Source organism: Zeus faber (assembly GCF_960531495.2).
Source record: "Zeus faber genome assembly, chromosome: 5".
Lineage (NCBI taxonomy): Eukaryota > Metazoa > Chordata > Actinopteri > Zeiformes > Zeidae > Zeus > Zeus faber.
The window spans coordinates 15,212,011-15,229,749 of NC_137192.1; the positions used below are offsets into that span (position 1 = coordinate 15,212,011).

General features: G+C 43.5%; 1 protein-coding gene across 2 annotated transcripts in view; it reads left to right on the forward strand.

Annotated features, from left to right (window-relative positions):
• Positions 1–3,024: 3,024 nt before the first annotated feature.
• The window catches only part of LOC307230416 (SLIT-ROBO Rho GTPase-activating protein 3-like), a 31,632-nt gene continuing 16,917 nt past the window's right edge, over positions 3,025–17,739 (forward strand). For both annotated transcript variants that reach the window (XM_080000809.1, XM_080000808.1), the window contains exons 1-4: positions 3,025–3,523; positions 11,879–12,074; positions 15,370–15,532; positions 16,355–16,417. In XM_080000809.1, coding sequence (XP_079856935.1) covers positions 3,457–3,523; positions 11,879–12,074; positions 15,370–15,532; positions 16,355–16,417 — 489 coding nt within the window. In that variant the 5' untranslated portion in view covers positions 3,025–3,456. The remainder of the gene's footprint in view (positions 3,524–11,878; positions 12,075–15,369; positions 15,533–16,354; positions 16,418–17,739) is intronic.

Here is a 17,739-nt window from a genome sequence, read left to right on the forward strand (position 1 = left end):
AAGGAGAACTTTGAGGAGTTGATGAATGAAGAAAATGAGAGGGAGAGAAGAGTGGATGATGTGGGGATAGTGGATCAAGAAGTGCAGGAAATTGGCAAGGATGAGGTGAGAACAGAAGATGATGAGTGGATGAGTGGAAAGGCAGTTGGCCTAGATGACATACCTGGGGAAGCATGGAAATGTATAGGTGAGATGGCAGTGGCGATCCTAACTAGACTGTTTAACACCATCTTGGAAAGGGAGAGGAGAGTCTCCGTGGACTATGATGTTCGCGGATTGACATTGTGATCTCTAGCAAGAGTAGGGAGCAGGTTGAGAAGAACCTGGAGAAGTGGAGGCATGCATTAGAGAGAAGAGGAATGAAAGTCAGCAGGAGTAAGACAGAATACATGTCCCTGAATGGGAGGGAGGGCGGCGAAAAGCCGAGAATGCAAGGAGTGGAGGTTGAGAAGGTGGATGAGTTCAAGTACTTGGGGTCGACCATCCAAAGCAGCGGAGAGTGGACTACAGGACTGTAGTGAGACCAGCTATGTTGTACAGTTTAGAGGCGGTGGTACTGAGAAAAAGTTAGGGAGGTAGATCCGCAGAACAGAAGGTATTGGAGGCAGCCGAAGGAAGAACATAGACCAGCATTACCCAGGCCAGGAGTAATCTGTACCTGTCACCTGTGTACCTTAGCAGCAGGCCAAAAAAAAAAAAGGTACAGTCCTTAATTTTTGTTCAATTTGAGATATTATTAAGAGATTATTATTTAGAGTTTATTTAAATATTTATTGTTTAACTGCACTTTAGCAGTACTGCAGGAGGAAATCCAAATTATTTCCTGTCCTGAAATAGGTTATACAGCCTGTTCAAATATAGACATCCATGAAACACTGACTGCCTGAATCTGTCATGGTATCCTCACAGTGGTGGCCTGCTGGCAACAAACCTTTGCTTAAAATGTCTCTGTTTTAGCCTTGCAGTATACATCCATTATACTTATAAGTGGTGCTATCAAGGGCTGGTGTGTTTGTATGTGCGTTGATGGGGCAGGGCTGGTGGAGTATCCGCAGACTGGTTGTGGTGGGCTGGTCTGGGTGAAAACATCCAGGGCAACTTTTTTGGAACCAGTCCATCCCTGACCCTGTACCCACCACTGATGAACTGATGCCAAAACCTAATTCTCTGTTTTGTAAGTACAGTAGTTATTTATTATTTCATATATATTGGTCAAACATTAGTCCTTCTGTCGTCTCCCTCCTTAATGATCTGTACCTTTGGTTTTATTAGAGGTTCACGACAGTTGTTACTAAGCAGTTGTTGGCTCATTAGTTTGTGATTCACGTGCACTAAAATTCACTATAATGTAGGAAATGAAGTCCTTGTCAGTAAAATTTGGGGAAAACTGTAATACGTACCAAACAGTACTAAATGGACCCTGTGTATTGCTGCCTGCAGCTATATTAGTATATTGGTATTGTACGTGTGTATGTACGTCGATGTACTTATGTATTTATTTGTTCATTCGTATTTTATCCGGTCTGAAAATAAACATTTTGATATGTCTTTGTATTCGTCTATGTCTTTGCGTTACTGGTGGTTAATTTTAACCTGATTATCAAGAGACAGTTCAAAGGTGAAATGGTTGTTTCGACCGGCTGGCGTCACTTGCAGTTGTAAATCCGACCGGCAGAGGGCCGTCCCCCGTTGACGTCCCCTCGTCCCCTCGTTCCATGCGTTTATTGTGTTTGCCGCATGAGATGTCATAATGTGGACACCTCGAAGTGCAACGTCTTCAAAGTTCGTTCTTTGCCGGGCGAACGTACATAATGAATAACAGGCACGTATGATTCGGTGAAATGTGCTGATCATGACACTGCCGTCGACGTCCTCATGACAGAGTTACATCTGGGAAACAGACATTTAGGACATTCTTTCTGTTCAAATGACGGGTTATGAACAGGGTTTTCTCGACGTTGATGTTGAGCTTCGTGCCCTATGCAGTCGTTTCTTAGAACACGGGGCGTTCAATCTCAATCCCAACACTTAAAGTTTCTGCGATCGAATGCGTGTAAAGGAATAAATACTGGTGGAAAAGAAAAATGCAATCACCTCCCTGAACTTAGTGTCATCTGACTCAGTGGGTGTGAAAAACAAAACAACAAACCGTGCAACTCAAACATTCCAGCACATATACTCACAAATACTTGTAAATGTTGGATTGCTTAAGGTCAAATTTTATATATATATAAAACATATATATATATATATATATATATATATATATATATATATATATATATATATATATATATATATATATATATATATATATATATATACACTGTGTGTGTGTGTGTGTGTGTGTGTGTGTGTGTGTGTGTGTGTGTGTGTACAGTATGTATTCAAACCATTACAAACCATTTTGAATTCTACTGGAAAAAAAACCTGAAGCTGATTAAAATATATCTTTCTGTAACATTGTATTCATTGTGTTCTGTTCGCGTATTTTTAGGTGTTCTGCTTCAAATGAATCACAATAACAATAACAATAACAACAATGATAATAAATAATAATAAATACATGACATTCCAATTTAGATCCTAGTTTTGACATCACAATATGATTACTTGTTTATTTTTATCAATCATTTTGTTAACAAGTATTTATATGATGATATTATATGATATAGGATATTGTATTATATTGTATTATATTCTGTTGTATTATATTATATTATATTATATTATATTATATTACATTATATTATATTGTATTGTATTGTATTGTATTGTATTGTATTTTATATTTTATTGTATTGTATTATATAATATTGTATTGTGTTGTATTGTACTGTATTGTATTATATTATATCTCCCTCGATGCATGAGCTTAGTGTAGCGACACTTGCACGTTATCCCAAATCAATGTGAATCATAATAATAATAATAAAAAACGGGAGGGTGGGGGCGGTGGGCGGAGCCTGCCTCGCATCCATTGAGCTTCTTCTGCAGCGTTGAACTTGCGGAGGAACCCTGCGAGACGCTGCAGCGCATGGAGGATTTAGCACCGTGCAATCACTGCAGACATCGCGCCTAGCTCCGGATCAGCATAAAGGCCCGTGATATGCACAATGTGTATATGCGTATATATATCTATATATATATATATATGTGTATATACAGGGTGTAACCTCACGATGCACTGAAGGGCGCTGGGCATAAGGAGTGGCCAACGCGGATCCTCCGCACTTTCCACTCGGACGTCGTGCGGCAGCGGCAGCGCCGCAGCGGCTTCGCTCGGATCCCTCAAGTTGCGTCTTTTACATGTTGTTGTTGTTGTTGCTGTCGTCGTCGTCGTCGTTTATTTAACCCCAACCGCGCGGTCATCTGCTGCCCCGGGCCGCATCGCGGGGAGGATTTGAACAAAAAAAAAAAACAACAACAAAAAAAAAAAAAGACCCGGACTCCACCATGTCAGCTCACACGAAGACCAAGAAGGACAAGGAGATCATCGCGGAGTATGAGACACAAGTGAAAGGTCGGTGCCCGCGTCGTTGCGTAACTTCGCCCGGAGCCCGGAGCGCGGAGCTCGGCGTGGCTGTCACCGCGTTTGCGTGTTGCGATGCAGCGGGTTGGACTCAATGCTGCCTGTCTGTCGTTCTTTCGTTCTTTCTTTCGTTCTTTCGTTCTTTCTTTCTTTTCTTTCTATTTTTTTTTTTTTTAAAGATTAGATCAATGGTTCTCAGCATGGTGTTCGGGGAGCCACCGGGGGTTCTTTCAGAGAGAGGTTCAGTGGCTCCACAGTAAAATTAATTATAGTTGCATTTACTACCTTTACATTCGAGACGTTTGCACCGTTATAGAATGTACAACAATAACTATAAATGATCCTTGTTGCACAGTTGGTATGGGAGTTTGGACTATAAATCACCTCTAAGAATGACAAATCCTCCGGGGTCTGTGGCCCGATGTGTGTCAAATTGAAGGTCCTTGATTTGAAAAAGGTTAGGGAAGGTGAGGAAGGGCTTAGATCCTTCATAAATTCACATTATGCCTCTGCCATAGGTCTAGCTCCATTTCCCAAACACTGGTCACGTCAAGCGAAGACCTCTTCAGACAGTAATTGGGCGATGCGCGGGATGCTCGAAACTTGTTCTTGTGGCTGCAGTCAGGACCCGGTTGCAGAGTCCATGGTCTATGGCCGCGAAGCCACTGGGGGCAGGGCCTGTGTGTGTGCACAGTTCAACTGCTAAAACCAACGAGAACTTTGCTGCAAAGTCCGTGTGATGTTTCCGGCTGGCGGCTAACATCAGAATCGGAAAATGGATTTTAATGTTCATCTTGCATCTCGACCAGTGAGCCTCTGTCCACAAATGCAGCTGATTGGTGCGCGTCTGGATGCAAGGGCGCTTGGACTGAAATGACCAGTCATTTGGAATATATTAGCGATTATTGCAGTGGAATACAGCATCAGACTGCTCTACATTTTCCCTGCTTTCCAAAAGGGAAATTGTCGGAGGGAGGATGGTGCGTTTGGAGAGGTCACACCGCAAACTGTTCAGAAAGACGATAAATAATGTATACTGCCAGTATGAATTATGGACCATGAGAGCATTTACCTGTCTGCTGCTGAATGTGACCATATAAACCAGTGGAGAAGAGTCTCGTTTCCAGGAGGAATTCCACATTTAATACGGCAGCGTTTTCAAAATACAGCGTTTTGTCACACTCCCACTGTCTGGTCATTTCGTAAGTGAGATTCGACTCATACCTGACAAACGCTAATAGGCGATGATAAATACAAGCTTCAGAGTGAGCACCCTTACCAAGAATTCTTACTTTCCTTTGATAATGGACATTTGAATCCATATTCATTGGACATTGTGGATTCAAAATGTCGCCATTTGAACCCTTTGAAGTCATATATATTTGATCGTCGTAGGAGATCATTTCATGATCGCTCCCGTCAAGTGATGAGAAAAAAAAACATTAAAAAAAGGGGGGGGGGGGATATTTTACGGATCTCAGCGTCGAAAAATTAGTTTTTTACTTCCAGTGGAGCCATAACAATGCGTATCTCTAACACTGTGGTATAGGTCGGTAACATCGATATGCAGATCACTCGTGTCAAACTCAAGACAACTCGCACTCATTTTGATCCGGCCGGAATATTCTGCATCATCTTTTAGGTTTTTGGCCTTTTAGAGAAGAAGAATCAACTTGTATAACGTCCGATCCTTTGCTGAAAGAGCTGTGTTTTATGTGGGGCTGGGCTGTATGGAGACAGTCAATCACATCATTTGTTGACCAACACCTTGACGACATCAGTGGCTTCATTGGTAATGTGGATGTTATGACCAAGCAGGTAGATGCATTGTTTCGAAAAATCAGAACAGTCGACCGAGTTCAGTAAATGGCATTACTTAACTATTTACAGTGGCTATATCGCGACAACCAAAGTCCCGGACGATATCTAGTCTCCTATCACAATATCGATATTATCACAATGTATATACTGCACAGTCAAACAGTGTATGCTGCAAGTCTTCTTTCGATACTAATACTACTGCCTGCCCGTTCAAAAATGTAAGACTTACATTAGAGATACATTTTAATGGCGCAGTTTAACAAAATGTCAAAGATTCAGTCCGGAAGAAGAAAGCGCCGGTCAAAGTCATACGCCCGGGGACGTGACTCGCTCGCAGGAGCCCTGGGTGTTCTGAGTTTGGTGGCCTTCGAAATCTCAGCCCGACTACTCCGGGGTAAAAACCGGAACGTTGTGTACTTTTGTTATTCGGTGACGGCCACTCGACCCAAGGAGACGGCGCTTGCGATGCGACGTGCGGCGCCCCGACAATCGGTCCAAAAATATGCGTTAGTCAATCGGGGCATGGAATCCTGGGAGGACCGGAGACCAGTGTTCCCGCGAATGGGGGGAAGTGTTGATTATTGTTTCCACCGCAACTTTTGTTCTCCAGCCGAACGGGTGGAGGGGCGGGTGGGTGGGGGGGGGTGGGGTGTTTCGAAACCGAGTCATTAGCGAGCGGAATGAGAACTATGAGCAGCGTTCTGCAGGAAAAAAAAAAAAAAAAAAAGGTGTGGCTGTGTTTACCTCTGTTCCCGTCTCCGTCGTGCCTGTCCTGTTCTCACACATTCTCTCCCTCTCTCTGTCCTGTCTCCCTCCCTCCCTCCCTCCCTCCCTCCCTCCCTCCCTCCCTCGCCGCCGCTCTGTCGACGTGTGTTTGTCGGCCCTTTTTTTTTTTCTTTTTTGGCTCGGTTTCAGTCAGAGCTCTCAGGCCGACATGTTAGGCTCGTTCGCGAGCCGCGATCGGGGGTTCGTTCCGGCGTCGGCCTCCAGCGAACGACGACTTCACCCACGACACAAGCGCTTCGGCTGCGTTCGGCGCGCGCCCGCCTTCAGGAAGATCCGAGAGGGGAAGAAAACAAATGACTGAACAGGGCGTTCTGGAGCACGTGGTTGACTTGAGGGAGCGTTTCTTTCCCGCGGGTGTAGTCCGGGATTTTTTAAAATCTGGCTGACCTCCACCTTTTGACCTCTGCCACATGTTGTACTCTCTCGCTGCAGTACTGGCCCCACCCTCCTCCTCTGTAGTGAATTAGTGGAAAATGTCATGAATTGATAAGACTTACTTGACATAAGACGTGAGGTGGTTTCTTAGTGCCGTACTTGGGGCTATAGTCACTGTGATTGGCGGTGTGAGCGTTATGGGATGTTGAATCCTAACCTGGTGTGATTTGTCACGCTGTGATTCGCCAAGTTATTTATTTTCAAAGGTTTCATGATGTCATCGCTCAACGCCTGCTCTGATCCTGCTCATCTCCAAATGGAAGCTGAACTCATCTTATGCTCATTCCTAATCTGTTGTAATATCTTATATCAACAGTAACACGTAGTGATGCATTAACCCTTTAGTTGACTGAACCACAAGGCACTCGGTGCACGTTGATGATGTGCGTGATGTGACGTGTCATTGAGATATTATTTGGAACTAGAAAGATTTAGTTTGAGGAACAGACGTACAGTGAGGCATGCTGTTGCTTTGGGCCTTTGTTTTTGTATTTATGATGACGGTGTGTGTCCTGTGAAGTATAATGGCATATTATTGGCTGCCCCACTGGCAGAAATTACATTGTTGAAATACCTCCTATGGGTATGGGAAAAGCTTCTTACTTTGTGGTTCTATGCATCATGATGAAAGAATGCTTTTGTGTGTGTGTGTGTGTGTGTGTGTCCATCTGTCTGTCTGTGTGTCTGTCTGTGTGTCTGTCTGTCTGTCTGTCTGTCTGTATGTCTGTGTATATATATGTGTGTATATATATATATATATATATATATATATATATATAGATATATGTCATTTTTTGTCCTCTATCTCCATAGATAAGGATTCCTGTTCTTGTTAAAAGAAAACTAGCAAAATATTCTTCAGCAGCGTACATACCATAGTCATTACCACAGGAAAAGACAAGCACTCACAGGAGCCAGCCTTGATTTGTACCAAATTATGTCAACGTGTCAGCCCGGGTTAGGACACATGTGACTAGTCACGCATGGATAACACACAAACACACAGAGCCAATGGCCACCGTGCCCCCCCCACCCATCACACTGTTCGCTAAAGATAAGATAAGATACGATACGTAAGGCAAGATAAGATACGTAAGATAAAATAAGATAAGATTAGATAAAATAAGCCGAGATAAGAGTAGATATGATGAGATAAGATAAGAGTAGATAAGATTAGATAAGGTAAGATAACACTCTATTGCTCCCCAGGGGAAAATACATTGTAGGCATTCAAAGAAAGGACAAAATAGTTCCCGTTTTTTAAATATATATATATATATATATAGAGGTGATACAGCAAAATAAAGACATACAAAAACTAAGCGAGACACAAAATAAATTACAAAAAGGGGGTTAAAGAGGGGGGAAAAGGGAGTAAAATGGGGATCATGCATCATAACACAGTATGCACTTCTTCACATCACAAAACACAAGGATAAAGATCACATCAGACAGTGGAACAACATTGCACGCTCCGTCCCTCCTGGATTTTCATTCAACTGATCAAGGTTTTCAACATAAAACCACAGAGGAGGGACCAGATGTTTCAAAATGTCTCGGCTTTGGTGGAGATCATAATGTGAGTTTCTGTAAGGGTGGAAAGGTTGAAGCCTGAGTCAGCCACAGCTTCAGGGAAGTTCCTTCAGGCGTGGGCCGTAGTAATAAAATGCACTTTTTGGCAAGATATCGTCAAGTGTCCAAGTGTGGAAAAATTTAAAGATATTTGAAATCGAGCTTGTGAGTATTAACGGGGGTACGCTTAGGATAAATCTTATCACAAGTACAAGTCCACTCCCCCTCATCAAATCCAAACCTGCTTCAATGAGTCATAACATATAATAACGTCATATATAACATCATATATATCAGAAATAATACCCATTAAGAAGTAACCTTTCTACTTCTGTGATTTTAAAGCGCAATTTTGGGTTGAGCACAGTGGTAGAATCGACTGACATACCTTTAGGGATCTTCCAGGTATTTGCCTGCATCTTTCCAAACCATGAGTGTATTATAAGGAACGTAGTTGTGAGAATATTTTCTATATAGTGAGTAAACAACACAGAGTTTTAATATTCCCAGGTGGCACGACAAGGCCTCGCATCGTGGAAAAACTCCCCCTGGGCTTTTCTGTATTGTTCCGAACAAACTTAGATATAATGGCGTTAGTCTTCTGGAAAATGTTATGTGGTAAATAACAGGTAAAGGTTTTGGGGTGGAAAAAAACAAGTCGATGAACCATGGAAGAATATTCATACCAATGACATGAATGAGCTAGGAGTTTTATTTTGGTGATCAGGGACACGTAATCAGAGGAAGTCACGTCTTTCTGATTAGGGGTAATATTTATCGCCAAAGAAAGAGAGAGAGAGTTGAGTCCAAATCTGTTTCATAAGGGACGTTTGGAGGCGGGGCCGTTGGTTTTCCTGGATCGATCGTCAATCCTGACAGTTTGCCAAATTCTGACAAGACCTGCGCTACCGCGCTCGTCGAGGAATCTGGTCTGGACGGGTACAGAGGTACAGGTACAGAGAGGTTTTACCTTCCCTGTCCCCGTGGTAATTCCTCTTTTTTCTTTACCGGACCGCATGGCTCCTGCCAGCGGCTCGATAACTATGGGGAGTAAAAGGGCACGCCCGGCTCCAGGTTTTTATTTATTTATTTATTTTATCGTGTTATGGAATTCGATATATACTTTATTCACCCCAGGAGGTGGAAATCGCAGTGAGCTCACATGAAAAATATCACATGAATGATAAAGTAATGAAGATGGCAATATGCAATAGACCTCAAAAAAGGAACTGGAAGATAGAAGAAATTGAAATCTGATCAATAATGCCGTCATTATATTTGTGGATTGGAAGTTACAGCGTCATTTGATTTAGTTGTCGAGGTAGATTTTAGGGGGATTTGTTGTCCTAACAACCCTTCATGTTATGAGCGCTTTTCCTTTACACTCCAACGGCAACCACGCATAGTATGCAGATTAATTTCCTCCATATCACCATGCACTGTACAGTATAATTGGGGTGTCGCTTGATAATTTATCTCTGCTGTGGTGCATCAGAATTTGAAAAACTGTCCCAGTTGTGTAAAAAAAATATATACATACATGTAAGATATATATAAGTGCATCATTTTAAACTGTGAGAGCATCTCTTTCACGGTTGACTTTGCCTTAATGTTTTCCTCAGCTCTTTGTCAAAGTCACCAGAGCACACACGGTTTTTTGAAATTTTTGGGAGTGGGAGATAAAAAAAAAAAAAGAAAAGAAAAAAATGATTCGGGGATCAAGTCTCAACAGTAGATTTTCGCTTGTCATAGAGTGTGAAATATTTCAATCACTTGGACCGAATGTAATAGTCTCGCGCAATTTACCGTGGGGAGTAAACCCCATTAATCATGAATTACATGTTCTACACAAATATTGTTTTTGTTTTTTTTTGTTTTGTTTTTCACCCGAGACAGACGTTTTGTGCATGCGTGCGTGCGCGCTGCGTTTTGGACTTCAAGCTGCCCGCACGTGTCCTCATTACGCCTTGCTCTGCAAAGGCTTGAATCATTCATTAAATATAGTGCAGTATTACACCCTGCCTTAGTAACCATTTTAGCGCTAAAAATAGCTGGCCCAGGAGACGAGGAAAGCAAATATTTTGAGTCTGTTTGGAGTGTCGTCTGGATATCGCGTAATTAAACGCTTTCGAAAATTCGTCCCCCGTTTGATTTTTCTGCTAATGGGGTCTTTTACACCCGGGGCGTAAATAATTCATAACCCCGATAAGAGTGTCACAAACACACAGATTTTTAAACAAGGGAGGGTGAAGCGCAGTGTGATTCATTCCCATTTTGAACTTGATGGTTGGTCCGTTCGTCAGTGCAGACTGTTAATGCGCTGGCGCTGGAAGTTGTCCTGCCGGAACATGGGACTTGGAGATTCCTCCAGAGACCAGTATCCAGGCAACTGGGAACCAAGGAGACCAAGGAGGGGTGCCACACTCTCTCTTTCTTTCTTTCTTTCTTTCTTTCTTTTTCTTTCTTTCTTTCTTTCTTTCTTTCTTTCTTTCTTTCTTTCGTTGGGGGTGATGAGGCATTTGTGCAATCCTCCTCATTGATACAGAAACACTATTCAGAAGGGGATAAAGGACTTTTCTTCGACTGAGCCATCTTTTCCATAGATTTTTTTTTTTTTTTTTTTTTTTCTTTTCGTGCTTCCTTTTCCCTTCCCTCTCGTATGAATAATGTGCACGGCTGAAACAAACTGGTATAATGGTTGGAACAGACTGGTATAATGGTCGGAACAGACTGGTGCAGTATAATAGGCCGTTTAAGGACCTTAATACTGCACAACCACCTCTTCTTGTGAGTAGAAAGTCATGTGCAGCCCCTGGTGTGTGTTTATTTGTGCATCTATTTGTGTGCCAGTCTGGCTGTGTAATCAAGTATATACTGTACAGCAGGAGTTCATGAACTGGCAAATACTTGTTTTGCTGCCCTGGAAGTCTGTACTTATTGAGTTGCTGTTGTTTTGAGGGAAAAATAAACAAACAAACAAACAAACAAACTAATAAATAAATAAGCAGAAACACTGCAGCAAAGTCTATCTGTTTGTATTATTGAGGATATAAACAAAAAAACAAACAAACTAAATCTGCATTACCTGTTAAGGCCACGTAACTTGAAGTGCCATTTAAGTTTACCGGCAGAATATCGCAGTGTATTTTTCAGAATCACATATTGACCGTTAATTCGCTCCTTGGCATTTTTCCATTGCCATCAAACTCCAAACCTCATAAGCAGCGACCACAAGCGATCTCATATTGCAGAAGAATGTCTCTCTCTCTTTCTCGCTCTCTCTCTCTCTCTCTCTCTCTTTTTTTTTTTTTTTTTTTTTTTTTTTGAGACAAAACTTCTCCGTTGGCTCTCTCCCGGCACAATGCTTTTGGAGAAGCTGACCTATTTTATATTTTCCGTCTTGTCTGCTGTAATCAGCCGACATGCATCTCACATGCACACGTGCACTTACCCGGCGTTCAAACACGCAACCCCGCCACCATGCACGCACACACACACACACACACACACACACACACACAGATATTAGACAAATACACTTTGACATTCAGCTCAATCCAATTATGATGACTTTATGTTTCTTCATTAGAGCCCAGACTAGACTGTATCCCCATCCGGTGTTTCTAGTGCTTTTATGGTTGACTCGACACATGTTTGGCAGAAAAGAAATTGACCCCCCCCCCCCTTTTTTTTTTTTTTTTTTAATTCCTCCTTTGTTTTTGTACATCCCAGAAATCCGCAACCAGCTCGTGGAGCAGTTCCGCTGTCTGGAGCAGCAGTCGGAGTCCAGACTGCAGCTGCTGCAGGATCTGCAGGACTTCTTCCGCCGCAAGGCCGAGCTCCAGCTGGAGTACTCCAGAGGCCTGGACAAGCTGGCCGAGCGCTACTCCGCCAAGATCCGCACGTCCAGGGAGCACCAGCAGTTCAAGTGAGCCCCTCCTGTCCTCATATGTCCACCATTTACAAAGTGCACATCAATACATGGCGGACGTGTATTTCTTACTTTCTTATACATTGCCCTATCATTGGCAGTGTTTATGGTGAGCACAGATAAAAATAGAGGAAAAGAAAAACAACACCCCCTCCCTATTCCCCTCATGTCTGAAGGGGGTGGTGGGTTACAATGAAAGTGAAAGAAATGACCTGAACCGAAACCAGGACAGAGCCAAGAAAGCCTGTGGCCCCCGGGCTGCTGTGTCTCTCCCAACTAGGTCAGACTCCTTCGCCCATTCCTTCTTTTTATAAGTGACTGTGATTCCTCTCTGGCTCTCGCACGATAACACCGCAGGCGAGACAGATCACCAAATACTCACAAAATGCTCCTCAATGCACATAGGGAAGGGGGGTGGGGGGTGGGGGAGAAAAAAAAATCAAGGCTTCTATTGTTTTTTTGTTTTATTCCCAAGGATCAACTAAAAGGTTTGGAGCCAACTGCGAAACAAAGGGGTCTGTGCGGTAAATATCCTTTGCAGCACGTGGGCGATTTTCAATGTGGAGCCCTCCGACGTGATTGCCGCCCGTCTGTGATTCATGAATGGTTTTCTTACTTTTGGAATGCCTACATCTTGTATAAAAATCTGAAAGCTCTGTCTAATAACACAAGTAAGGACATGGATAAAATAAAAACAAATAAATAAACACGTAAAAAATTATTTTAATATGTAATTAAAAAATCATGACAGCAAATCATTCCAGTATTCTGGTGTGCAATGAGAACCCTGAAAGGTTCCTGTTATCATGTGCTTTCACCGTCTAACTGCCTTTCCTTTGTCCAAGCTCTTCCAATCAACGCATGCATGATTGGCAGACCTTTCTCACATTCGGTCTCACATTCAGTGGTCACCATTAGTTTTTTTGTTTGAATTGTTATTTTGGGTTGTCTCACACTTTCAATTCTCGGCAAAATGCAGCAATGCCGCACGGTTCATTATTGAGGTGTTTCTAATTATAGTCAGTCAAATAGATGAGCTCAGGTCTGGGCACTATATCAATATAATTACCAATCGCCCTCGAAGGCATATACGTAAACAGGCAATTTAATTTGATGGGATTTTGATGGGATTAATTTTTGTTGTGGTAAGGCATTAGGTATTTGGCACAACATGTGATTGACAAGTGCGTTCTGATGAAGACGTGAATATTTTATATTCATCTATCTTGCTGAGCTCATTCTGCCTGTAAGCCGCCAGGCAGCGAGCCACGCTCTTCCTCTCTCTTATGCCAAGTGCCTTGTGCGATTCAGTCACTTTGCCTCCACGAGAAGCTCCTCCGTCACCACAGTGTGGAGTCGTGTGGATGCTCGTATAGACCCGCGGCCGTACTACTCCGACTCTGCACTTCTGATTTGGACGGCGCGGCCCGGGATTTACAGTCCACTTCCTGCCGTCCTGACGCGGTGTCCAGGATCAAACGCCAGCTCCGCTTTTAAAGGAGTGTCCGTTGGGATAGCCCACTCAAATTTTTAGTTTATCAAAGAGTTCTGGGATGAAAGGAGGAGCGAGAGGTAGCAATGAAGAGAAATGCTGAGGCTTCAGTTCACCTGGAACAGACCAAGCTCCTCGCTCTCTCCCTCACTCTCTCAAAGACACTTAACCCCTTAACTGCATCCCGGGCGCCGCTAAGTCCGTTACTAGGGTAGGTAAAATGCAGAGAAAGCATTTTGGTGCCTCAGTACTTGGACTCTGAGTAATGTCAATAAATTGAACCTAGAGCTGCTTTCACACATGCACTCCGGACAATGTCCAGATAATCAGGTCTGGACATTGTCCAGAGTTGACCTTTCACACATGCAGCACACAACAGGAGATAGTCCGTGTCAGACGCGTGTACACTACCTGGAAATACTCTGTCTGGTTTAGACGAGGGGCGGAGCCTGGGTGGAGCGTGCAGGAGGCAGGACGTGACACAATGACGCTGCAGAGTTTTAGCACACGACGAGGCTACTGACTTCTCTCTTTTTTTGCGTTGATACTCCATGTATTTGGACATAATATAAACGAAAGAGTGGAAAGGAATAGAAAGGAAAAGCAGAAAGTAGTGAGAATAACTGGCGCATGATAGATACGTCATCCTGACGCGACACGCCCACTCGCTCGCTGCGAATGATCCGGACAATCACCTGCCCTGTTCACACATATCTCTCAATCTGACATTATGCAGACTTTGTACTCGGGTGCTGGCTGGGTAAAGTCCGGGTAATGTCCGGTCCAATTGATTCGGACATTTGCGTTCACACATACAGCTCATCTGGGTAATGTCCGGATAATTTCAGGGTTGCAGTGCATGTGTGAAAGCAGCTTAATATGATCACTGTGTAGTGGAATTAAATCAGGCAGATTGTTCTGCTTTTGCAATGTAAACAAAAGGGATGTTGCTTACCACTCAGTCCATTGCTGTTGATTTTCTGTCCGATTTGGAAATGGGTTGAGTTGGTGCAGCCTCTGACGACCATCTAGAGCATAAAAAAGCGGCGAGTCAGGTTTTTTTCCCGTTCCTGTTGCTAATCAGCAGGCTTGGTGTTATTTCCAGTCGTCTTAATATCGCTCTCTCTTCAGCGAGACGAGGGGTGACCTTCTCATCTTGGACGTTTACTGGACTGTTCTAAATCTGGGACTGTTGATCAGTTCCAGGTCCCAGAATACAATCCAGAGTTTTGACAATCTGCCAGTGAGACAGAGACTGCAGCCTGCATGAGAACGAAGCTTCACGCTGCCGTGCACGTCAGGGAATCACTAGCGGGAACCTTCAGTGCTTTATCGTTTGGTTGATTGGTTGTTGGTAGAGAATATGTTATTTGAGCATTGTAGCCTGATTATTAATGGGAAATAATCCAATTACAAATTATTGATTTATTCATGTCGAATGGCGATTTGTCCAGCGTTATACTGTAATGGAACACCGACTTACACTCTAAATCCATACTTAGACTCCGTGCAAAACCAAACTTCCTCTTCAAAGTCTCATTATTTCCATGCAGTATCAAGCGTTCCATAGCAAATTTTGATAGTCCAAAATGATATGTTATTAATGTTCTTCACCTAACGATTAGAATTCTTAGAAACCCACCGGGTCGCTGCTTTTAATTCAGGAAAATGTGCTTTAAATTTAAATGTGACATTGGGGGAGAAAAACAACCACAACAACTTGAACCTGCCACTTTCTCGCCTGAAAACCTAACATCCGCAGTATTAAAAGATGGAGGATTCTCCCTTGGTGCGTTTCAGAAAGGATCAGAACCTGCTGTCCACGATGAACTGCTGGTATCTGGTTCTGAACCAGACCAGACAGGAGAGCCGGGACCACGCCACGCTCAGCGACATCTACAACAACAACGTCATTGTACGCCTGGCGCACGTGGGCGAGGACGTCATCAGGCTCTTCAAAAAGGTCAGAGGACGAATTAAACGTGACGTCAGCGGCCCACGACGCAACAATACCCCTTCAATTTAAAGAGTGTCACCGCGGTGCACTGTGACACGCGGTGTACGTGCGCAAAATGCTTGTTTCGGGCATGCTAAATAATTCATTTATTACAACGCTGTGAGAAGGTTTCCTATACAAAAGGCTCATAAAACTACGTCTTGGTGTATGACCACAGCTGTTGTATTGTTCCACACTGGACAAGGGACACGTCAGCTTGTGCGGAATAATGTAAAGTTTGCAATTCATGTGACTTTTAACCATTTAGAGACTCTTAAGGATCCGCTATCTATAGAGCATTTTCTATGAACTACGCCCTCAAGGGAGCTTGGCGTTGCCACGTTGAAAGCCCTGGTACACAGAAACTCAACACGGAACACCGGAAAACTCTTTCCTTTCCAAGACGCTGGCTCCAGACGAGAGGTTTATACGGCAGATAAATTAACCAGCACTTATGTGAGTTAATAGGAAGTTAAAATTAGTATTGAGGTTGAGTGCAATTCCCTCCTATATGGGGGGGGGGGAAAGTTTTATTTTGAGACGTGGTCCCTGAGAGGATCGTGCCCCCCCCCCCCCCCTGGATTACAAAACCACTGTCCACGTGTCCCTCTCTTTTCCACGCACTTTAAGAACCATCATGGTACATTTCCAAGCCGTCGTTGGCTCTCAGCCCCGAATGTGACACCCCAGCACCTTGGAGACTGTTCTGCAGCAATGACACACATCTAATTCTGTCCGCCTTTAAGGAACTGTAAACTGGAATACTTTTTGACCTTTTTCTCTCCCCAGAGCAAAGACATCGGGGTGCAGATGCACGAGGAGTTGGTGAAAGTCACAAATGAGCTCTACACTGTGAGTAAAAGATAAAAAAAAAAAAAAAAAATCTCATCTTTTCCCCTCTCTGCACCTGTTTTCTTTTTTTTTTTTTATTCTGTGCGTTTCACTTTGTCACCCTGGCTACCTCGGCTGCCTCTATATTGAGGCCCGGGGTTGAGAGCTGTTTATTACCTGTTGAGGGGCTACGTCCAGTCACCATCCGCGGCAGATATGCCTTATCAGCGCTCCAGCCTCTGACAGGTCATTGCTTCCTGCACCCAGATACATCAAAGGGCAGAATTTGCATTTTCCTCCACCCGCTGTGATGCTGCAGCAGTTGGAGGGGGAAAGCGTTCTCAGTCCTGGTGACGTTCTGCGCCGACTCAGCACTTTCTGCTGCGGAATGGCTCAGCGTGCTGCTCGAACACGTTGAGCCGATCTTAAACAGACCCCTATGGCCATTCATTACTGAAATGTTCTCCATACAGAGCAAAGTAAAGCAAGACATGCACGCATACACCCACCCACGCACGTACGCACGCACGCACACACACACACACACACACGGACACATACACACACAGAAACACATACACACAAACACACATGCACACATGCACACACAAACGTACACACACACACACCCACGCACAAACACATACACACGCAGGCACGACATATCTTAGCTGAGGCAGGATGTGGGTAGCCAGACCTGTGATACTAAGCTGTTGTATGTTCACGTCTGTGCTGATGGAGGGAACTGACAAGGCTGCTAATCTTTTTTGTTTGTTCCATGACATCGATGTCGGTACATCCTTTCTGTGTGTCCCATAGCAACCGTGATGAGGTTTCTAGTGCAAGTACCAGTGAGAAGGGTGCAGATACTGTACATGCGAGCGCTACCGATCCATCCCCAGGCGCATGTTATGAAACACCAAATCGTGCTTTGTCCGGTAGACAGAGGCACTCCCCCTCCCTTTCGCCGTCTCTCCCTCAAATTCATCCTTCATATTTGTGTGGTGGGTGGGCAGAGATTGTCTGAAAACAGTTTTGAATCACTCTCTATGAAAGCAACGCAATATAGTCGTCAGACACTTGCAGACGTGTTGTATTGCAAACTATTGGAAAGCTGATCTCGACCCCTGTTACCCTCATAGGAGTCTTGTTTTCCTCAGACTATCAGAGAGTTTTCATTCACAAATAAAAACTAGACCGTTTAAAGAATTGGTGATTGATTAAGATGGTCTGCATTCTTGTATGAAGAAATTAGGAGGGTATTTTGTTTGTACTTAAATGTCTAAGGATTTGCAAACAAATACCATCATAAGTATCAAGCTATTTTGATGGTGAATTTTGAA